The sequence below is a fragment of the Lampris incognitus genome, chromosome 21 (assembly GCF_029633865.1).
Source record: "Lampris incognitus isolate fLamInc1 chromosome 21, fLamInc1.hap2, whole genome shotgun sequence".
NCBI lineage: Eukaryota > Metazoa > Chordata > Actinopteri > Lampriformes > Lampridae > Lampris > Lampris incognitus.
Window position 1 is genome coordinate 22,256,317 of NC_079231.1, and position 24,421 is coordinate 22,280,737.

At 51.6% G+C, this 24,421-nt stretch overlaps 1 protein-coding gene across 1 annotated transcript; it reads left to right on the forward strand.

Moving 5' to 3' along the window:
* Positions 1-12,708: 12,708 nt before the first annotated feature.
* xkr6a (XK, Kell blood group complex subunit-related family, member 6a) lies at positions 12,709-21,823 on the forward strand. Its single transcript, XM_056301106.1, has 4 exons — positions 12,709-12,737; positions 16,339-16,535; positions 17,993-18,410; positions 21,319-21,823. Exons 1-4 carry the CDS (start codon positions 12,709-12,711, stop codon positions 21,821-21,823), a joined length of 1,149 nt encoding a protein of 382 aa, XP_056157081.1.
* Positions 21,824-24,421: the final 2,598 nt, after the last annotated feature.

Consider the following 24,421-nt stretch of genomic DNA (forward strand, 5'->3'; position numbering starts at 1 on the left):
TATATATATATATAGTCCCATCGGTTGCTGTGCATCATAAATACCTACCCCATTGGTTGTTATAGTTTAAATGTTTCGTCCTCTGATTGGTCGCCTTCCAACCGAAATTAGGGGCGTGACGCCGGGCAACGTAACTATATGATCCTTTGTTGAGCCACATTAGCAGCTGATGAGTGCGCGACGCACGAGACAGGCCTGTACTGCTATGCATTAAAACTTGTTTTCCTTTATCTGTATCGATGTGTGTGCGTGCGCGTGCGTGCAAGTGTGCGCGTGTGAGTGTGTGTGCGCGCGCGCGTGTTCTTGTAGTTTGGGTGTGATTTTGTCTGTGTTGCACTGCAGTGGGCTGGGGAGACGATATTTCGTTTCATTTCATGTAGGCAAGTGCATGAAATGAAACGACTAATATATTTCCATGATTCCTGATTTCTGATTATTGCCCAAAAAATAAGAAAAAAACCCTTTCAAGTTGCCCGTGCGTTGATATCAACATCCCATTTTCAAATCTCTTCGGACTCTCTGTAGTGTCTTTCGTGTTCCCACTACGAAAAAACGGAAGGCTGCCTGCCTTCTCTGCAGCAACCGGAAAGCAACAACGAGGGCGTCAGTGAAGGACTGACATTGCATCGCATTGATTTATTTTTGCTCCCGGGTTTAATGGGAGGTGTGCTCCGACCCTGCGGAGCATTTTTTTTGGGGGGGGGGGAGAATGAGAGGTAGCCTCGAGGATCGACCCGGCCCCCACAGACAAATTACCAGATCAAATCAATTTGACTCCAACTGCATTGTTCTCGGTGGGGTCTTAACCACGCAGACATCAGGGGCGATGGAGAGCGAGCAGGAAGGGGGAAGTCGTAACGACCGTAAAGTCACAAGCAACGAGAGCAGGAAAACAGGAATGTTTACATGAAGCTTTGTTCAGGCGGGAAGCAGTGAGCCAGCGCTGCACGACCATACTTCGCTATAGGGCTGAGTGCCGGTAATGGGAAAACAATGGCCTTTTCTCTTTTTTTTCCTTTTTTGGCAACCTTTATTTACCCGGGGTAGTACGCTGAGGGATCTTTTCCAGCAGCGCCCTGCTAGACACATCCACACTTCCACACGTGCACACCTGGGAGCTGCCCGGTACAACCACAGTCTTCACTGGCGGCCACTGAGCAGCTCCACTGGAGCGGTTAGATGGGGGGAGAGGGGGGGGGTTAAGTGCCTTGCTCAAGGGCACACAATTGTGGGGATCGAACAGGTATTATCTGAGTCTACGGGATGCGCTCTATAAGCACCAGGCCCGGGTACCCAAAGAAACTCATCTCACAAGTGTCCACTGTGGACCTGGTGTGACATCAGCACATGGATGTTGAATCACCAACGTCACTGGGCAGTGGTCATGCTAATTTGACCGTGGCGGTCTATTCCGTTGCCTACCGACACTGGGATCGCGGGGTCGAATCCCCGTGTTACCCCCGGCTTGGTCGGGCGTCCCTGCGGACCTAATTGGCCGTGTCTGCGGGTGGGAAGCCCGGATGTGGGCATGTGTCCTGGTCGCTACACTAGCACCTCCTCCAGTCGGTCGGGACGCCTGTTATGGGGGGGGGGGACTGGGGGGAATAGCGTGATCCTCCCACGTGCTACGTCTCCCCTGGTGAAACTGTCAGGTGAAAAGAAGCGGCTGGCGACTCCACATGTACGGGAGGAGGCATGTGGTAGTCTGCAGCCCTCCCCGGATCGGCAGACGGGGTGGAGCAGCGAGCGGGACGACTCGGAAGAGTGGGGTAATTGGCCATGTACAAATTGTGGGGGAAAGGGGGATAAAATCCCCCCAAATAGCTAATTGATTGGCTGCTTGTTCAGCCAGCTTTCTTTGGCATGTCGCCCTTCTCAGAGCCAAACATTTTTTATAGTCTCGTATTAAATGTCCCTAATGGCTCCAAAAAGAGAACAGTGAGGTCGGCGGAGGTTTACAGCCACGCTGGGGAGGCTGTACTGGTGGGAATCAGACCAGCTCACTCAGCATTTACCCCCGTAATGGTTCCACCTAAAAGATTTGCCCCACCATCTGGTTGTAATATGAGCACACTCCGCGTCTCCCCTCAAGCCTTTGCCCTTTTATTACCGATAAAGCGTCAGCCCTTTTCATTTGCGTCTTTAACCTTCCCATACTCGACAGTTCCGCAGAAATGTTTGCCATTTCACGTTTGTGTCTTTCGCTTGAAATCTTCTCGACATTTCCCCTTCAGCTGTTGCCCCTTAACATTTCCCCATTTAACCGGTGCAGATTTTGTCACTGCGGCTTGGCTATCACACTCCAGCCGTGTAGGGCTGACGCTCTGCTCCGCAGACAGCCAGAGAAGTAGAGGATGGGAGTAGGTAGGGGTCCGGCGTCTTGTGACCTTTCAGTTACGGGACGCCTTCTTCGTCTGTTCGACACCGTTGCATTGCCACTGTGGACACCAAAACGCAATTATAGACTCGGATCAATTGATAAGCTGTCAGAGCATCCGGGAAGTGTAGCGGTCTATTCCGTGTCCTGGACAGGATCTGACCAGAATGACTGTAGCTTACTGTCGCGGTGAGGTCGTTGGATCCAGACCCGGTCGTAAGCGGCAACGGCAAGAGGCCTGGCTCCTCGGGTCCGGCTGAACAGGTTCTTCATCTGGCTCTGACGTGTGTTGACTGTGGCTTGAACTGGGTGAGTTGAAGCATGGGCCAATGCAGGGCGGGGCCTATCCAGAGGTAGCTGAAGCTCCCATCCCAGCATGAGGGAGGCTGGGGAGACTCCAGGGGTGGCGTGTGGTGGGGCGCGATAGTGTTGCAGTGTCTGGGGGCTGGTATTGAATGTGCACCCTTGGGCAAGGTGCACCCTGATTCTGTTCTTTAAGGACTAATCAGCCGTTCCAACCCCCCCCCCCCCCATTGGCAGCTGGGTTATAGAAAGCTGTGTGAATATGGCGGATCCCTTTCCCTTCCAGGTCAGAGGACAGTTCGTGTGAAACCATCTGGGGCCCATTATCGGTTGTGATTTTCTCGGGCAACGCCCGTCGTGAGAAGAGGGAGTCCAAAATATGATTAACACCCTGGCTGTAACCGAGCCCACAGGTGTTAACCTGACCTCCACTTAGAGTGGAGGTCATAGGTCACAACAAGAAACCGCTGGTGGTGTGGTACCCCATGCAGCTTGCCGCAGATGTCGAGTTGTAGATGCTCCCAGGGTTGGGACGGCTAGTTCAGGGGCTTCATGGGCGGGGGCGGGGCTGGAGCGCTGGTCTTGCCGCTGAGCAGACAGGCAGTGCAGTCCTTGACCAGGGTCTTGATGTCTCTGTCGATCCCTGGCCACCATACGAGTTGTTTGAGCCTGACTATGCCCAAGTGGCCCTCGTATGCCATAGCAAGGACACGCACACAAAGGGCACTCGGGACCCCAGTGCAGAGCCCTCTGGCAACACAAGTGTCATGCCAGCATGCCAGCTCCTCCCAGATGCTGAAGTAGGGAGACAGCTCATTAGACACCTTCTCGGGCCAGCCCTGCCTGATGTAGATTGAAACTGAGGAGAAGACAGGGTCAACTGCTGAGGCATCCTGGAGCTCCCTCAGTGACAACGTCTCCTGAAGGGGTGTGTGGAGAAGCTGGACAAGGTCATGCTCTGCCTGGTCGTGCTCAGAGGCTGGAACCAGGGGTGTGGGTAGGTCGGGGATTGAACGTGATAGCAGGTCAGCCACCACGTTGTCCCGGCCTGGTGTAAACTGCAGGCGATAGTTGTACTGCTGTATATATAAGGTATTATGGCTTTGTTTACTGCTTGCAGGTCCACGCAGATGCGCAGCCCCCCGTTCTTCTTCTTAGCCACAACCAAATTGGATATCCAAGGTGAAGCGTTCACCTGCTCAATTATGCCGCCATCAAGCATGCGCTGTAGCTCAGAGGAGATGTCGTCGCGCATGGCCAGAGGAGAGCGGCGGAGTGGCTGCATGATAGGTGTTACTGTTGGGTCTAACAGGGGCTGGTGGGTGAAGGCAGTGGGACAGCCCAGCCCGTCAAACAGTGCAGACCACTGTTGCTGCCAGGGGTTGGTGACGGTGTGAATCTCTGTGCCAGTAGTGTCTAACAGGGTGAAACCTAGACTGTTGAAGAGGTCGAGGCCAAGGAGATTGGCCCCGTGGTGTAACACGTGAAACGTGAACATCGGCAGAGTCCTGTCCCCATACCCCACGGGCAGCTGAAGAGAGCCCACAATGTCAATTTCAGCATTACCGTAGCAACGTATTCTCATGAAATGGTTCGTGTGACATCGTACGAAAAGTTATGCACAATTTTTTTCGTGGATAATCCTACGAATGTCCCACGACACGAGCGATTCAGGGCGCCTGCGCAATCCCCCGCAGGGCAGAATTTTTCCAGTGCGTCCACATGGCCAAAAATGGTCGAACAGGGCATCCGGGTAACGTGGTGGTCTATTGCGTCGCCTACCAACACGGAGATCGGCAGTTAGAATCCCCGTGTAACCTCCGGCTTGGTTAGCGTTGTTTTGTTTTACTTGGTTTTGAAAGATGAGTGGTGTACTTACCGTCGCTAGAAATTTTATCAAACCGCATTTAATGGCCAAACTATCTTAAAATGTTGTATTTTCCACTGAGAAGAAAAGAAACGTCCGCCATTTTTTTCACGACAGCCAGCGCCTAGGTCACGTGATCACAGCCTGGCCCACGATTACGTGGGTTACATACGAATTTTAGTGCATTACGTTTCGCACGTTTTACTACGACCAGGGGTTTCTAACTGTAGTGATTTCAGGATGACAGAGCAAACTTTCAGGTGACGGATAATCCAGTTCTTACCTGCGACACTGTTGTGATCTGTGAGCTAATTATTTTATTATGAGTATTAGACCTAACATTATTGCTGATCACTGTTGTGATATGATAGTGTAATATTTCTTCTCCTGGATCGCCACCTTGCCGTGGTGGAGAAGCTTGCGTGTGCTAATGATCCCAAGAGCTATGCCGTCCGGGCTCCTGGTAGGGTCACCCAAGGTGGATAGGTCAAGGGGGAGGTTCCAGACGAAGAGCGATCCAACAAAGACCTCAACTGTGGGACTGGTTGACGATGTCTCCAGGTCACAGCGGCAGTGAAGGCGGATGAAGGCTGCAACAGAGGGTGGTCCTCATCGTCTTGGTTCTCCATGCCATTGGACTCTGGCCACCCCCTGCCAAGGACCGTGTGGTGGCTGCAGGAGCATCAGCCACTCCACATAAAAAGCTGTCACGTGTAGGCGTCCTACCATTATGCGGCTCCAGGATCAGCCTCTATGCCCACCTGAGGACCCAGATGGACCCAGAGGGAGGATCGTTATATTCGACCCCAAGTGACCGCCGATGATGACGATGCTTGTAATATTTACCATTAGAGGAGTACCGTTGAGCAGAAAAGCTTACGGAAGCGTCTCTCCACAATGCAAAATGGTGCATACTACTATAGCAAATGGTACAAACATGTCTTACAAACACATTGCAGACCTCTGTTAATGGTGGGTAGCCTATGTCATTTAAATATAGCCTATGCTCATTAAAGAAATCACCAAGACTGCCTTTTTCACTTACGTAACATAGCTAAAATTCAGTTTTTCCCGTCCATGGCTGACACCCAGACTCTTAACACATGCATTTGGTTCATCCAGACTTGATGACTGTAATGTTCTGTTCTCAGGTCTGCCACATGCTGGTACTAAACGTCTTCAGATGGTTCACAATGCTGCAGCTAGAATCCCAACTAAATCTAGAGAATGTGACCATATTACACCAGTTCCTGCCTCCCTTCATTGGCTTCCTATCCATGTTAGATCAGACCTCAAGGTGCTTCTGCTGACTTGTGAAATCCTAAATGGGCTTGCCCCATCTTACCCGTCTGATCTCCTTAAACCATACACTCCATCTCGAGCTCTTCACTCTCAACATACTGGGCTCCTGTGTGTACCCGAAGTTAAGAAGAAGTCAGCTGGTGGCAGAACCTTTTCCTACCGGGCCCCGTTCTGGTGGAATAACCTGCCTGCTGCCATCAGACCACCAGAGTCTGTTGCGTACTTTAAATCCAAACTTAAAACTCATCTTTTTGTCTTAACCCACAATTAGTTGACTTAAATTGAGTGCTTCACAAACACTGTTCTGCCGACCAGATTATAGAGTATAGATTATTGACTATTGCAAACTGTTCTCTTCTCTCACATGTCTTTTCTCTCTCTCCGAACGATGTCTTCTCCTTTCTCTTCTTCTGTGTGTGTGAATGGTGTGATGTGAGTCTCCCTCCATGTGCACGTGCAGCCTGTCCTCCTGTCAGGTCTCCATGGTGATGGCGGTCGCCACCTGGACACTGCTTGGCATCCTCCTCATCATATTATTCATATAATTTATAATCCCATTATAAATCTGTTGCTCTTTCAGTGTTGTATTGTGTAAACACAACATCATGGCACGTTGTGCGTCTTGGGGGAGAGCTCCTCCTCTGGTGCTCTCCCTGAGGGTTCTTCCTAGTTTGTCACCCTGTTAAAGGGCTTTTAGGGAGTTGTTCCTTATCCGGTGCGAGGGTCTAAGGACAGGCTGTTGTGTTGCTGTGAAGCCCGCTGAGGCACATTTGTAATTTGAGATACTGGGCTACACAAATAAAACGGACTGACAGTCTGTGTAGTAGTCACATGAATCACAATGCCTCGCACACCTCCCTAAGAAGAAGACATGCGCCGGAAGACAGGGGAATTACTAAATGATATTTAGACAGACTTTAATAAGCTCCGGATCTACACACGTGCTCAGTTTTTTGGGGGTTTTTTTGGTACCCCTCCACAAAAAAGAAAAACAAATGAAGAACACACAATTTTCTCTGAAATAATTTGAAACTGACAAAAGTAATTGGCACCCGCCATTGTTTAGTCCATATTTAATAGACTTCGCTTTTGATTTTTTGCTTTATTCAAAATAATATTGTAAATAATAAATCAAAAGAAAATGGCCAGGACAAAGATGATGGGACTTTTAACCTAATATTTTGCTACAAACCCTGAGAGGCGATCACCGCAATCGAACGTTTTCTGCAGCTCTCAGCGAGACCCCTGCACTTGTAACAGGTATCCTGGCCTGCTCCTCCTGAGCACACGGTCTCAGGCTTGATGGCCTGCTTCCGAATAGTCCAGCGTTGTGTTCTTATCCACTCTTGGGTGCTTCTAGCTGAGTTTTGGGTCATTATCCTGTTGGAGGACCCTTGGCCTGCGACTGAGACGGAGCTTTCTGACCCTGGGCGGTTTCGCTCCAGAAGGCCTAAATGTTCTTGAGGTTTCGTTGTGCCCTGCACAGATTCAGGGCACCCTGTGCTGCCCTAAAACATAACCGAGCCTCCTCCATGTTTCACTGTAGGTTTGGTGTTCTTTTCGGTGGAAGCTTCATTTTTTAATTTTTTTATTTTGGTCTGTGAACATAGAGCTTTTCATTTCACTGCACTCGGGACTTGTACTTGTGTGTATGTGACAAATGAAACTCCTGAATCTTGAATCTAGAGCTGGCATGACTTGCTAAAAGCTCCAGTTTCGACTCATCGGTCCAAAGGAAGTTCTCCCAGAAGGCTTGTGGCTTGTCAATATGCATTTTAGAAAATTCCAGTCTGACTTTTTTATGTTTTTCAGAAGTGGAGTCCTCCTGGGTCTTCTTCCATGGAGCCCGCTTTGGCTCAAAAAGCAACGCATGGTGCAGTCGGAAGCTGACGTATCTTCAGCTTGGAGTTCAGCTTGTGTCTCTTTGGCAGTTGTCCTTGTTTTTGTTTTTCTACCATTCACACTCTCCTGCTCAACCTGGGGTCGATGTTCCTGTTGCGGCCACGTCCAGGGAGGTTGACAACGGTTCCGTGGACATTAAATGTCTGGATAACTGTTGTCACAGGAACATCAAGCGGCTTGGGGAAGGTCTTGTAGCCTGTACCTTTACCACACTAGTCCATTATCTTCTTTCTGATCTCCTCAGACAACTGTCTCCTTTGCTTTCTCTGGTCCATCTTCAGTGTGGTGGTGCAACAGTGATACCAAACAGTAGTGACGACTTTTCTCCGTTTAAATAGGCTGAATGACTGATTACATGATTACAGACATATGTGATGCTAATTAAAGAAACTAATTAGTTTATAATATCTCTATAATCCAATTATTCGTTATCTCTTCTAAAGGGTACCAACAGATGTGTCCAGGCCATTTTAGGATATCTTTGCTGAATAAGCAACAACTCGTCTCTTTTCACAGCTTCTTTGCTTTATTCTATGACCTGCCAAAGGCATGCAAGCATACACGACAAAGGAGCTTTTCATTTCATCACTGCAGGGATCCCCCCAACCTTATAAACAGGTATCCCCCAACCCTATAAACAGGTATCCCCCCAACCTCATAAACAGGTATCCTCAACATTATAAAAAGGTATCCCCCCCAACCTTATAAACAGGTATCCCCCAACCTTATAAACAGGTATCCCCCAACCTCATAAACAGGTATCCCCCCACCTTATAAATAGGTACCCCCCAACCTTATGAACAGGTATCCCCCCAACCTTATAAACAGCAAAGATGCATAACAACAGAAACCAACAATTGGTCCAAGGATGGTTGTTTCCTCTTCACATAGATGGCCTCTTTGACTCCTCGTTCAAACCAGCATTCCTCCCTATCAAAGATGTGCACATCCTCATGCTTGAAAGAGTGGCCACTGGTCTGTAGATGGTGTAGACTGGGTAGATGGTGTAGACTGCGGGGTCCTGGCCTGATGTGTTAGCTCTCCTGTGTTGTGTCATCCTCTTGGCCAGCATGTGTTTGGTTTCCCTGATGTACAAGTCACAGCAATCCTCCTGGCACGTAACAGCTTACATGATATTGCTCTGTTTGTGCCGGGGGACCTGATCCTTGGGGTGGACCAATTCCTGGCGCAGCGTGTTTTGGGGTTTGAAAGCAACCAAGACCCAGTGTTTGGAAAATACGCGTCTGAACTGTTCCGACATCCCCACCACATACGGACTCATCACTGGTTTACACTGAGAGAGCTGTTGTCCTTCTCCTCTCTTGGATCGGCTGGTGCACTGTTTGGGCGTCTTCCTGTCTTTGACAAACGCTCAGTTAGGATAACCACACTTAACCAGGGCCTGTTTAATGTGGGATTTCTCCACTTCCCCGGCCGCTGTGGCGGTGGGGACGTTGTCTGCTCGGTGGTACAGCGTCCTGATGACTCCTAGTTTGTGCTCCAGTGGACGATGAGAGTCAAACCTTAAGTACTGATCAGTACGTGTTGGTTTACGGTAAACAACAACAGTCAAATGTCCCCCATCACCAACTGCAATTTCACAGTGTAAGAAGGCTACCCTGTCATGTTCCACATCCTCCCTGGTGAACTTGATGTGGTGTCCACAGAGTTAATGGGGTCGGTGAAATGTGGTACATCCTGAGATTTAATTTTAACCCAGGTGTCATCCACAAGTCTGACCCAATGGCTAGGTGGTGTCCCTGGATAGGACATCAGAGCCCTCTTTTCCACTTCCTCCATATACAAGTTGGCCACTACAGGTGAGACTGGGAAACCCATAGCACACCCATATTTTTGCCCATAGTACTGCCCCCTGTATGTGAAGTAGGTGTACTGAAGACACAGCTTCAGGAGCAGACACACTTGGTCAGTGTTAAGGGTGGTCCTACTGCTAAGGGTGGGGTCGTCTTGTAATTTCATAAGGACCACTTCCACTGCTTCATCAACAGGAACGCACATGAAGAGAGGCTTAACATTATAAGAGACCCTCCTCTATGTCCCTCACCTCATCCACAACATCCATCATGTTCTGAGTGTGATGTTCATTACCGCCTACCAACGAGTTAAGAATATGCAGAAAACTTAGAGAGGTCATAGGTCACTGAGTTTTTTTCCACCTTCTTCCTCCCCAGTTGTATCCGAACGACCACCTCACTCTTCCGAACCGTCCCGGTCGCTGCTCCACCCCCTCTGCCGATCCGGGGAGGGCTGCAGACTACCACGTGTCTACTCCAATACATGTGGAGTCGCCAGCCGCTTCTTTTCACCTGACAGTGAGGAGTTTCGCCAGGGGGACGTAGGAGGATCACGCCATTCCCCCACCCTCCCGAACAGGCGCCCCGACCGACCGACCAGAGGAGGCGCTAGTGCAGCGAACAGGACACACACCCACATCCGGCTTCTCACCCGCAGACACTGCCAATTGTGTCTGTAGGGACGCCCGACCAAGCCGGAGGTATCACGGGGATTCGAACCAGCGATCCCCGTGTTGGTATACAACGGGATAGACCGCTACGCTACCCGGACGCTCATCATTACTCATTTCACAAGCACGGCTTATTCACTGTTTTATATCATTTACCATTTCCGGTTGTTTCGGTTCATCTTGGTTCTGCAGGAGTTAAGTTGTGACGCACCGGAGCAGTGTGCTGTGTGCTGTGTTTGCCTCATCATATCCTGTTTTATGGGGCAGCCTCATAATTACCGTCTTCTTTATTAGAGGATGGCGGGGCGGGATCCACACAAGTGAAACCGCTGAAGTTCTGCACCCTGGACGAGTCGATGTCTTCATCGGCACCGGGCACACTCTCTCCGTCTCTTTCTGGACCCTTGTCCACCCGAAACGATATGTGGCAGCTCTTCACCCGCTGTGAGGGACTCAGCATCTCCCCTGCCTCGACGTCCCACCCAGTCAGCTCCGGCTTCCCCCTGTGCCACACCACGCCCCCTGTCCTGAACCCTCAGCATCTCCCTGCACCCCAGCTCATTCCTACCCAGTCCAGCCTAGCTCGGAAGAGGAGGCGCACCACGGGTGACGTCCTTCTGGCGGAACTGGCACACCGGGACCAAGTGAGGGAGAGATTAACTGAACAGGACAGTGCACACGCTTGGTTCGCTGATGTATTCAGGGCCATGCTGGCTGATGTCCACCCGGTGCATAAGCGTGACATCAAATTCAAGGTCTACCAGGTTTGAGGCAGAGCCGGACTTCCCAAAGGATTACACAGAGACAGCTGCCCTTTTGTAGATAGTTTTGTTTTCATTTTAGATTTACACGTGTGCAAATAATACAAAATGTGTGTTTTCAAAATAAAAGTTACACTGTGTGTTTGTGTTTGTGTGTGTGTGTGTGTGTGTGTTGCTTATTTCACACCAAAAAAACAAAAAAGGAAAAACACATCACTAGTTCAAACAGCCTCTCCTAATGTGGTGTCCGGAAGTACAACTTCAGGTCATTTCGGATTGCAGCTGAGAGTCCTCCTGGCTCCAGCAGGTTGTCGCCTCCAGTAACCAGCCTCCTGCACTCACCTAGCAGAAGGTCTCCTGATGCTGCTGGCCCACCAACGCGTGTAGGTGGGCTGCGTCCGGCTAAGGGAGAGGCTGCAGCATCGATGTAGAGGATGTTATGCAGGGCAACACAGGCTTTAACCACGTCCGCAGTCTTGTCAGGCTGGAACTCTATGGACCGTCCCAAAATCCTCCAGCGGCCAGCCAGGATACCAGATGTAGTTTCAACCACCCTCCTGGCCTGTGAGTGGCAGATTTTCTGTCCATCATCAAGGTTGACACCTACAAGGGAAGCGACATAAGTAAACACATTAGACCACATTGTAATTAACTACAAACAGAGACCAAAATAACATTTTCTAGATGAGTTTTCATGCCTGTATAAGTTATTTTTGGGGGGCGATACTGCACAAACAAAGACATGAACATTTCGCCAAAGCGAGTATATCCAACAATCACTGGTATGCTACATTGTGTGTGTGCCTGATGTTAAGGGGGTAGAAAATGTGTTGGTGTCAGTGTGCAGATTACCTGGATTGGGCCGCATCAAATGTGAATTCGGTGGGAATGCTGCACCCCCCACCCCCAGGAACACATGGGAGAGGAAAAAGGATAGACCAGTAGGAAAGGGATGAGGAGGCTGAAAGGATCCAGCTTGGTTCCTCTGAGATGGCGCCCCTGGCTGGGTGCGGCTCTTGGCTTGCTGCGGTGGCTGTTAGGGAAGTATTCGAAGTTGAAGGAGCCGTGTTGCTGTGTACGGCTGAAGGAAGGGTAGAGGAATGGATGATGGGATGAAGGATGTATGTGCGTGGGGATTTTGCCAAGCCTGCGAACACAGGGCTGAAAAGAAAGACGTGATGAGCTGAGAGAAATCAGACACAGAGGGAGCAGGCGCAGGGGGGAAGTAGGACCTGGCCCCCGCTAGGGGGGGGGCTGATGGTGCTGGCTGTGGTCTTGGAGGAGAAGGCACAGTGACATCATGAGTGACGATCCTGGAAGTGGGGAGTTCAGGAGTTTGCTGTGGCTGGAGTGTTGGTGGATGCCAAGTAAAGCTGAAACAACCTAGTTTTATTGCCAAAGCGACTGAAGGGAATGCCGCCTTCCCTCTTTAGGGTGCGCTGAAGGCGAGCGATGGTCCAGTGTCTGTCTGATGTTTGTTTTGGGACTTCAATATGGAGATGTGATGGAGGTGCGCCGAGGATGGCTATCGGGAGTTGGTCGTGAGGGAGGCCACTGGCGAGGAGAGCGATCGAGAAGGCTTCCGGGTGTATGTCTGTCATGACCGTGGGTCCTGGGCCTCGTGGACGGAGGAGAGAAAGCCTGGGATCGAGTCTGAGTTGGAAGGATCTCGTTAGGTAGGCTTGGACGGGGGTGCCAGGGAGGCTAAGGAATGTGTATCGTAGAACGCAAGCGGCTTTGGTGAGAACATGGCTATGGTCTGACTCCTGTGAGCATAACACGAGGAAGAAGCTCTGTCGAGTCGATCGGCACCTGAATCGGAGGGGTTGATTTGCAGTTTGGGATCCGTGGTGAGCTGGTTTTTGTTTTGTTTTCCAAGGAAGCGGTAGTCTCTTCTGAACTGATGTGATCGAGCGCAGGCACGAAGCATGGTCTGGCATCAACAGATGGAGACAACCGGTGCTTGACGGGTTGGCAAGGTATAAGTAGGTTTACCGGGTGATTAGAGGAGTGGTTGAGGCGTGGCCCTCAACTTCATCAGCAGATAGATCCTTCCTCAGCACTGATGAGCTCCGTGGGCGTGATTTTATTCGTACCCGTTTTCCGGGAACTCTGCCTCTGATTGGCTAGTACTCGTTGCCTCCGTTGGTTAGGTTGGTTAAGGTTAGGGTTCGGGTGAGGTTAGGGATAGAATAGGGGCGGGTCTTCCCGGAATCCAGGTGGCCCATCAGAGGCAGAGTTCCCGGAAAACGGGTACGGAAAAAAATCACGCGCTCCCCGGGGCAGTGCGTGTAGCCATGTTGGATAATGACGTTCTTCCGGTAACACTCGTTGACTTCTTGCTACAGAATATTTTGCTTGTACATCCCCTGGCGTTTTGGAGAATACTGCAACGCACATCGGGTTGAGCACATACACCTTTGTGCATACTCATAGCTTGCCCGCCATCTGCGGAGGCCCGTGATATGGTGTCTCGCATGATTATAAACAAAGCGGTATGATCATGAGGTCGTTTCCGCTTCCGCTCACTGGAATTTCCACGGGGCGACCAAGAACACTTCAGGCATCCTTTGGACGACGAATAACAAGCTGTATTAGCAAAATTACTTTTCATTATTTACTCTTTATTTACAACACGGAACATATTTGCTCAGTGTCGTAAAAAATGTCAGCTGAAGCGCGTTTGCTCGGTTTTAAGGCGGTACGATTCTGATCGATTGTTAGCGATCGCAGTACCGTTTCAAGCACTTCCTGTCGCATCCCAAGCTTTGATTGCCGGTTAAATATACAAATTGCGGGGTTGGCGTGGCGGTCTATTCCGTTGCCTACCAACACGGGGCTCGCCGGTTCGAATCCACGTGTTACCTCCGGCTTGGTCGGGCGTCCCTACGTTGCAGGCACACACACAACTGGCCGTGTCTGCGGGTGGGAAGCCGGATGTGGGTATGTGTCCTGGTCGCTGCACTAGCGCCTCCTCTGGTCAGTCGGGGTGCCTGTTAAGGGGGAGGGGGAACGGGGGGGTCAGCTTGATTCTCCCACGTGGGAACTGGGGGGGGGGGTCAGCTTGATTCTCCCACGTGCTACGTCCCCCTGGCGAAACTCCTCACTGTCAAGGGAAAAGAAGCGGCTGGCGACTCCATGTGTATCGGAGGAGGCATGTGGTAGTCTGCAGGCAGAGGGGGTGGAGCAGATATCGGGGCGGCTCGGAAGAGTGGGATAATTAGCCACATACAACTGGGGGGAAAATGGGGGGGGGGTCCAAATAATGAACAAATTGTAAAACTCGTGAAATAAATTCCGCCAGTCCTCAGATTAGAAACTAGCTAAACGGCCCAAGTTATAAAACATGCCATGTTCGAAGAATAACCCTGGAATTGTACTTGTGACGTCAACTTGGTGATGTGCGCTGCTTTTTTGAATTGAGATTGTTTCTTAAAATATCAAGGTTTGTGCACCAATCATTCAACTGATCATTTGTGCTTGTGGGTGTACACTTCTGGGCGGCACGGTGGTCGAGTGGTCAGCACTGCTGCCTCACAGCAAGAAGGTCCTGTGTTCGAACCCCAGGCCGTCCCAGGTCCTTTCTGTGTGGAGTTTGCATGTTCTCCCCGTGTCTGGGTGGGTTTCCTCCGGCTTTCCTCCCACCATCAAAAACACATGCATGTTAGGGTTAATACTCCCGCCTGTGCCCCTGAGCAAAGCAATGGAAAGAAGAACTGGAGTTGGTCCCCGGGTGCTGCAGCTGCCCACTGCTCCTATACATTATGGAGGGTTACATGCAGAGAGAAAAAAATCATTGTAACCTACAATGCTAAAATAAAGTGGCTTTCTTCTTTTCATGTTCATCGTGTATTGGCCTTTACTTCGTTGCGTCATTCCATTACAAAACACGCGAGCAACACAAAGACTATTCAGAAACACTGTTTACTGCAATAGATAAAACAATGACGCCCTCCGGTGGTGGTTTGGCTCAGTTTTATCTTGGACGGCCTCACCTTTCCCTCTAAATGAGCTTTCAGTTATGCCCGGATCAGACTACACGGTATGTTTTGTCTTACGCGATGGCACCATGTCAGACTACTGCTATAAATCCGTGTCCTGTCTTTGCCGCCATACAAGTACGATCCCGACCCATCGTCGTTTCCAGCCGTCATCACGTCATCTGCTGTCATCACGACCGTACGCGATTTCACAGGTCGTCGGGGACGCGGGTCAAGAAGTGTGTGATGGTTGATGCTAGATCCAACGGGGTGTAGGCACGGAAGTAGCCGTGATTGGCTGTTGCGTCGGGCAATAGACAACGCGGAACCTCGAAGCGCACTGACTTGAAACAAACGATGCGCACTGAAACATTTAGCTAGCTAGCTTAGAACTGACCTTAACATTGCCAGATCGTACTGTAACCCTAACCCTAACCCTACCGCTACCGCTATTTCTATCGCTAGCTAAAGAACGTTAACTTAATTCGCCCCAACTATTGCTCTGTCCGTCGGTCTGGCAGTCAGTGCGCTTCGAGGTTCCGCGCTTGTCTATTGGCCGACGCAACGACCAATCACGTCTACTTCCCTGCCTACACCCCGTTGGCTCTAGCATCAACCATGTGGGATGCGCGCGGCAGAAAGCCTTCTGTTATCCTACTGGTCAGCGTCAGGAACACGTCTTTGAGCGTCGCTCAGGGGTGTCAAACTAGACGGAAAATGCAACAACAAAGGGCGCCCGGGTATCGTAGCGGTCTATTCCGTTGCCTACCAACGCGGGATCGCCGGGTCGAATCCCCGTGTTACCTCCGGCTTGGTCGGGCGTCCCTACAGACACAATTGGCCGTGTCTGCGGGTGGGAAGTAGGGTGTGGGTATGTGTCCTGGTCGCTGCATTGGCGCCTCCTCTGGTCGGCCGGGGTGCCCCCGGATCGGCGGAGAGGAGGTGGAGCAGCGAACGGGACGGCTCAAGGGGGGGTGGGTAATTGGCCGGATGCAAATTGGGGAGAAAATTGGAAAGGGGAGAAAATTGGAAAGGGGAAAAAAATGCAACAAGAAAAAAATTGTGACATGCTAGACTTGTCGAGTCGGGGTCGTGGGGCGTCCGACGCTGGTTTTGGATTATGCCACACTACAAGAACGTTTGTCGTTCCCGACGTTCATATTCGGGCCCGACACTGAACGATGGTCGGCGGCGACGCAATCGGGTCAAAATCGGCCTGAATTCGTGTAGTTTGAGCAACGCATTACACAACATTCCTCAAGCACGACTCGTTGGTTTATGTCAAGCTCTAACTGTGTTTTCCCCCCTTTTTCCCCCTTTCCCCCTTTCACCACCTTCTGTCCATTCCACCCTCCCTGCAGGTACATCAGGACGCTGTACCTGGGCATCCAGTCGCGGCGGCAGAAGGAGCACCAGCGGCGCTGGTACTGGGCCATGATGTTCGAGTACGCCGATGTCAACATGCTGCGGCTGCTGGAGACCTTCCTGGAGTCGGCCCCCCAGCTGGTCCTGCAGCTGTGCATCATGATCCAGGAGAACCGCGCCGAAACGCTGCAGTGTAGGCCAGGGAACAACACACGCACGCACACACACACACACACAATCATATACACACTAAAAAGTAGTCGTAATGGGCGTCCGGGTAGCGTAGCGGTCTATTCTGTTGCCTACCAACACAGGGCTCGCTGGTTCGAGTCCCCATGTTACCTCCGGCTTGGTCGGGCGTCCCTGCAGACATAATTGGCCGTGTCTGCGGGTGGGAAGCCGGATGTGGGAATGTGTCCTGGTCGCTGCACTAGCGCCTCCTCTGGTCAGTCGGGGCGACTGTTCGGTGGGACTGGGAACTCCCACGCGCTACGTCCCCCTGGTGAAACTCCTCACTGTCAGGTGAAAAGAAGCGGCTGGCGACTCCACGTGTATCGGAGGAGGCACGTGGTAGTCTGCAGCCCTCCCCGGATCAGCGGAGGGGGTGGAGCAGAGACCGGCACGGCTCGGAAGAGTGGGGTAATTGGCCGGGTACAACTGGGGAGAAAAGAGGGGGGGGGATGCATGAATAAATAAAAAGCAATCTGCATGTTTCTAGTTTATCAGTTTTTGAGTTGCATGAATAAAAGTGTAGATGAAACTAGTTTTAGTGTGACGTAATCAACATTTCTTTGTTTTGCATCTGCTATAAACACGTGATTTACATCATTTACATGATTATGTAAACATGTATCTATATGTATCTATATTAAGTATCACAGGCATGTTTTGTCAATGGACTGTAACTTTACTTTGTATCTTTATGGTTTTACCTGTCCTCATCACTTCCTCTCTCCCCTCCCCCTCTCTCCCCCCTCTGTCTCTTACCCTTCTCCCTCTCTCCCTCTCTCTTTCGCCCCCTCTGTCTCTCTCTCTCCCCCCCTCTCGCTGTCTACCTGTCTTATCCCTCTCTCTGTCTCTCTCTCTCTTCCCCCCCTTTGGCCCTCTCCCCCCCCCCTCTGGCACTCTCGCTTCCCCCTCTCTCTCCCGCTCTCTCCCCCCCCCTCTCTCTCTGCATTTTTGTTTGTCTTTGCTGTTCCGCTCTTCGCCTCTACTTTCTTTCTCTCTCCCCCATTTTTCTTTCTCTCTCTCTTCCCCTTTGTCTGTCTTCCACATCTTTTTACCTGTTCTCTCTCTTTCTCTCTCCCCCATTTCTCGTTCTGTATCTGTCTCTGTCCCCCCATTTCTCTCTCCTCTGCATCTTCTTACCTCCTTGCGCTCTCTCTCTCTCTCTCTGTCTTTCTCTCTCCCTCTCTTTTTCTCTACTCCCCATTTCTCTGTGTATGTCTCTCTCCGGTGTGTCTCTCTTACCCCTGCATCTTTGTACCCGTCTTCGCCCTCTCTCTCTCTCTCTACCTCACCTCTCTTTTTCTCCCTCTTTCTCCCCAATTTCTCTTTCTGTATGTCTCTCCACCTCCATCTGTTTATGCCTCTCTCTCCGCCTGTTTTTTTCTCTCTTTCTCCCCCTTGCTCTGTCTCTCTCGCCCACAGGCGTCTCCTCCCTGGCCTCCCTCCTGTCCCTGGCCTGGGTGCTGGCCTCCTACCACAAGCTGCTGCGCGACTCCCGCGACGACCAGCGCAGCATGAGCTACCGGGGGGCGCTGCTGCACCTCCTCTGGCGCCTCTTCACCATCTCGTCGCGCGTCCTCTCGCTGGCGCTCTTCGCCTCGCTCTTCCACCTCTACTTCGGCATCTTCGTGGTGTTCCACTGGTGCGCCATGGCCTTCTGGGTGGTGCACGGCGGCACCGACTTCTGCATGTCCAAGTGGGAGGAGGTGCTGTTCAACATGGTGGTGGGCATCGTCTACATCTTCTGCTGGTTCAACGTCAAGGAGGGACGCACGCGCTACAGGATGGTGGCGTACTACTTGGTGGTGCTTGCCGAGAACACCATTCTCACCGGGCTGTGGTGAGCGCTGAGCCGCGCACACACTCATGCACACACCCGCAGCCGTGGATCGAGCACAGATCGATTATGTACCGCGCACACTGACGCAATGAAGGTGGAGGAGTAGCTGGAGTAGGTGGAGGCGGTCTGTTCCGTTGCCTCCCAACACGGGGATCGCCGATCTGAATCCCGGTGTTACCTCCGGCTTGGTCGGACGTCCCTACAGACACAATTGGCCGTGTCTGTGGGCGTGATTTTTTTCGTACCCGTTTTCCGCAAGAGCGCGCCTCCGTCACGCCTGGATTCCGGGAAGACCTGCCCCTACTCTATCTCTAATTGGCTAACCCAGCCCTAACCCCACCCTAACCCTAACCTTAACCCAGCCCTAACCCCACCCTAACCCTAACCTTAACCCAGCCCTAACCCCACCCTAACCCTAACCCTAACCCAGCCCTAACCCCACCCTAACCCTAACCTTAACCAACCTAACCAACGGAGGCAACGAGTACTAGCCAATCAGAGGCAGAGTTCCCGGGATGCGGGTGCGGAAAAAAAACACGCTGTCTGCGGGTGGGAAGCCGGATGTCGGTATGCGTTCTGGTCGCTGCACTAGCGCCTCCTCTGGTCTGTCGGGGCCCCTGTGCGGGGAGGAAGAGGAACTGGGGGGAATAGCGTGAACCTCCCATGCGCTACGTCCCCCTGGTGAAACTCCTCACTGTCAGGTGAAAAGAAGCGGCTGGCGACTCCACATGTATGGGAGGAGGCATGTGGTAGTCTGCAGCCCTCCCCGGATCGGCAGAGGGGGTGGAGCAGCGACCGGGACGGCTCGGAAGAGTGGGGTAATTGGCCATGTACAACTGGGGAGGAAAATGGGGGGGGGTTGTTATAAATTGACGCAAGCATAACGCGATTAGCGGTTAGATGTTTCGTCAGTCATTCAAGGCGCTGTGCTTTGTAAACAGTCGGGGTTGTTTCTGAGATCTGGTTTTGCAGATGCGCCAAAAAGTTACCGGCACCTGACCTGGAAACAACAGACAGGTGGCTCGCGGCGGTGTACAATCGCATTTCTGGATCGCGACCGAAACGACGAGCGCGCATGCTCAGTAAAATGAAGACGCTTCATATCCTGAAGATTTCTGGTGGGCGGAAAAACACGAGACCTCTCTAGAAAAGGTCCAGAGTCCGTGTTGGTAGCGAGGTCCACCCACGGGTCTTAAACTCACATCCCTGAAGGGACTACATTAGCGCAATTACACGCAGACGCCTTCACTGCACCACCAGCTTCATTCAATTACTCACCTGCATCAGACTGTTGGGTGGCGCAGTGGTTAGTGCGGTCGCCTCCCAGCAAGAAGGTTCTGGGTTCGAGCCCCGGGGTAGTCCAACCTTGGGGGTCGTCCTCTGTGTGGAGTTTGCATGTTCTCCCCGTGTCTGTGTGGGTTCCCTCCGGTTTCCTCCCACAGTCCAAAGACATGTAGGTCAGGTGAACCGGCCGCACTACATTGTCCCTAGGTGTGAATGTGTGTCGGCCGTGTGTGATGGCCTGGCGGCCGCCTGGCGTCCAGTGACTGCTGGGATAGGCTCCAGCATCCTGCGACCCTGAGAGCAGGGTAAGCGGTTCGGATAATGGCTGGATGGATTAGATTGTTGACTTCATGCGCAGTCAGTAATGATTACCAGAAACTGTACAACCGCACAACTACCGAATACACACAATGTGTTTACATGCACAGTTGAGTGGAGCTACGGTTACAGCTGGATGGGGCCATGTAAGTGGACTACTGTCGTTGTCCCAGTATACTACAAGAACCGGGTGAGACTCGATTTATTGACGGAAGACGGAAGTATGTCCGACCCCGGTACGGTAGGTGGCGGTGTGCTCGCTTTCAGCTGGTTGCTATGGGATGAAAGACCGCCGCGGGAACTATGGAGCATGCGCAGAACGCCTAGGCCAGTTCGGGTCCGATTGAAGCGTATACATGCCAGAGTAAATCGATCCCCGACCGCATCATCTAGGTGTGTTAGTCCGACTTCGAGAAATTCGATTTAGTACGAGTTCAGTCGGACTAACACGTCTACGTGTGTTTTAAAAGTCCAGTTTGAGTCGGACTAACACCGTAAATCCACTTTTTCTAACGTCGTGTAAACGTACTGACTCTCAGAGCTGCTGCTTTGGCACACCCGCATCCAGCAGATCCGTTATTAGTGTTAGTAGCTGCTGCCGTGCTTATCCTGCTATGCTTACACCACGGAGTACCGAGACCAGCCTGCCATGTCTTTACACGGGTTTTAGATGTCCAGCAAACTCACACAAATGGTCTATGGTTAGTTCCTCTTTGATCGATTACCAAAATTATGATTGATGAATCTACCGTTGACTGACTGACTAATTGATTAATGGACCTATCCTTTCGGTGTCACCATTGTGACAATGTTGGTGCACACCAGTGTTTCCCAATACCGGTTCTTGGGTACCACCAGTACCAGTACTGGTTCACCAGTACTGCTGGTTTCCTGTTCTACCACATAGCTCATTACATTCACCTGTTCCAGTGACTGCAGCCTCCAATCAGCGAGGGTTTAGAGCCGAATAACAGGTGAATAACAGGTGAATAACAGGTGAACGCCTTCCGCCCAATGAATGCTGGGATAGGCTCCAGCGTCCCGCGACCCTAATTAGGATACGCGGCTTGGAAAATGGATGGATGGATGGATGGATGGATGGATGGATGGATGGATGGATGGATGGATGGATGGATGGATAACAGGTGAATATAATGAACTACCGGGTAGAATAGAAAACTCGCCGTATGGCGGACCTGATTGAGGACCTGATTGAATAACACTGGTTACTCCGTCAGATTACATACACCCACCCACACACGCACAGATGTGTTACCAACCTGTATGCCCCCCCCCCATGGTCCAGGTATGCCTACAGGGACCCTGTGCTGACAGAGCCCTACGCGGTGCCAGCCCTGTGCGGAGTCTACCTGACCTTTGCTGGGGGCGTGGTCATCATGCTGCTCTACTACGGCTTCCTCCACCCGGCCACCGTCCACCTGCGCCCCAGCCCCGCCTCGTCCTGCTGCGCCCAGCTCCTCTGGGGGCTCCCGCTGCCCCCGTCGGCCCCGCCCAGCGCTCCGCCCACCCCGGCCCACTTGGCCAAATCGCAGACGGCGGAGAGCGTGGCGGAGACCTGCCTCCCGGTCTTCCAGGTGCGGTCGCTGCCCCCGACCACCAAGCCGGAGGGCCCGCTCATCAAGATCGATATGCCCCGGAAACGCTACCCGGCATGGGACGCCCACTACGTGGACCGGCGCCTGCGGAGGACCATTAACATTCTGCAGTACATCACACCTGCCGCCGTGGGCATCCGATACCGCGACGGACCCCTACTCTATGAACTCCTTCAGTACGAGTCCTCGCTCTGACACACACACACACACACACACACACACACACACACACACACACACACACACACACACACACACGCCCAAGTGCACATAAGCCAAATAACACTCATCAGACGTGTACATGCGTAACACGAATACAGTAGTTGTGCGTATTTGGAGGAAACACACACACACACACACACACACACACACACACACACACGTTTACACTTAGCACATAAGCACAAAAGTAACACCCTCATATGCACACATACACCCTTTTCTCTCAGACACACACAAACGCACAGATACACGTGAAGCACACAGGGATGAAACGATCTCTCACTTGCACACACACACACACACACACACGTTTGCATATGCACACACACACACACACACACACGCACACACACAGAGACACACACACCCGTTTGCATATGCACTTACACACGCACACACACGCACGTTCCTTGCGATCACCTCTGGCCTACGGGTCCCATGACTCAACGAGGTACTTCAGTGCGAGTCTCTCTCTCTTTCTACATCTCTCTCTCCCTCTCTCTCCCTCTCTCTCTCTCTCTCTCTCTCTCTCTCTCTCTCTCTCTCTCTCTCTCTCTCTCTCTCTCTCACATCTCTCTATCTTATCACGCCCTGCATTCCACTGTGAAGGCAAAATAAAAACAAACAAAAAAAGGGAACAAGGGAAAAAAGCGCCGGATCTGGTGTCAGTTGTCCACTGCAGCATGCCGTTTGGTTCCCCACGCCCTCATTCTCTCGGGCTCGCGAGATTAAACGTGCACGATGGGACCCACAGGAAAAAAAAAAAAAAGAAACACCACGAGTTCGCGAACTCGTCTTCATCAAGTCCAGCCAAAAGATTGTGTATATATTTTGTATGTACAGAAGGGGGGGGAGATTTTTTGTTTTCTATCTTAACTGTAGTGTGTAGTGGACACGGGGGTAGGGGGCATACCTGTCTCGTGCCTCTGTTATGAGATGGCTCGTCAGGTTTGCTTTAGAGAGACGCAGGGCATGCCGGGAAGGATGGAGACACAAGTCAGGTATTTTATGTGTGTGTGTGTGTGTGTGTGTGTGTGTGTGTGTGTGTGTGTGTGTGTGTGTGTGTGTGTGTGTGTGTGTGTGTGTGGCTTTAGAGCACAATGCCCCACGTTTGCATCCATGTCGGCCTGAGCATCAGTCCGCTCATACAAGCACATCTATAATCCCTCAGCATCTTTGCACAAATCATGTTGTAAATAATCATGTTAATAATATTAGTAATCATCATCATCCTCATCATCATCATTACATTTCCCGCTGTACTAATGGGGAGAAAGACAACAGAAATTATTACGACACCACATTGAAACATGCCGTAGGCAGATTTTGGCACTAATGAGAAATTACCGCCGGCGCTACAAACGGAGCAGAGTACAAATAGCTGCGTTCTGACAGCTGACGACAGGGAAGAACAATAATCACCATGAGAAACGTCTCCGACGATAACCGAGTCGACACGTCGAGGGATACGAGAGCTCAAGGACGCACACAAAAGATGAACGGTACGACCTTGTTCATCTCATCGCGATTCTTTCCAAGGGCGCATGCGCGGAGATGACGTAGCGCATGCGCTATCTGTTTTCAGGAATCAGAACACGTGATTTGCCGTTTCGTTTCATGCACTTCCGGACATGAAATGAAACGACACACCATTGCCCCGGCCCACAGCAGTGCAACACAAAGACAACAACACACATCCAAACTAACACATACATCCAAACTGGAGAATAAATTGTCCAAAGGAACGAACGCCAGCCAGGGTGACTGTCGAAACTGGCGGTCTGCATGGGCTAGCAGTTAGCTTAGCCTGCCCCGCTTCCGCGTCCTGTCAGACCACCCTCGGTGTTTCCTTCTCGGGCGCAGCTCCGGTCAGGGCCGTGGTCCCTGTGCCCACAGGACGCAGCAGACCAAGCTCCCCCAGCCGATCCAGTGCCAGCTCCCCCAGCCGATCCAGTGCCAGCCCTCCCAGCCAGGCACCCTCGACACACCTCCCCGCACTCCACACGACGACACCAAAAACACATTCAACGCCAGGCGAGGCCGCCACCAGACCGCCCTCGGTATTATTGGAACTGGCGGTCTAGCCTGCCCTGCTTCCGCGTCCTGTCAGACCGCCCTCGGTGTTCCCTCTTCATGGGCAGCTCTGGGCAGGGCTGTGGTCCCTTGGCCCACAGGACGCAGCAGACCAAGCTCTCCCAGCCGATCCAGCGCCAGCTCTTCCCGCCATCAAACGAAGGCGTGGACAAAGACACTGCATGGACAGTACTGGATGAGGCCGCCACAAACGTGAGTTCGCGCCGCCATCTCCGCACTTATAAATGGTATATATATATATATATATATATATATATATATATATATATATATATATATATAAAGTCATATAAATGGTCCATCTCATGTTATCACCGTGATGGTATCCCATCAGATGACCTGAAACGTCATAAGAGGAAGCACAAAAAATAGATGAAGCACTAAAGATTTTACAGATGGAATTAAGCCTGTTCTGTGTGTGTGTGCGTGCGTGCGTGCGTGCGTGCTCGCGCGCGTCTAAAAAGTGTTCTCCATCGT

What these genes read in the sequence shown, in the direction of transcription:
- xkr6a (XM_056301106.1), top strand. Translation starts at nt 12,709, where the DNA reads ATGTGTATCGTAGAACGCAAGCGGCTTTG. An exon ending in CCGCGCCGAAACGCTGCAGT is followed by an intron (nt 16,536 to 17,992) that starts GTAGGCCAGGGA and finishes TCTCGCCCACAG; the next exon opens with GCGTCTCCTCCCTGGCCTCC. An exon ending in ACCATTCTCACCGGGCTGTG is followed by an intron (nt 18,411 to 21,318) that starts GTGAGCGCTGAG and finishes CCCATGGTCCAG; the next exon opens with GTATGCCTACAGGGACCCTG.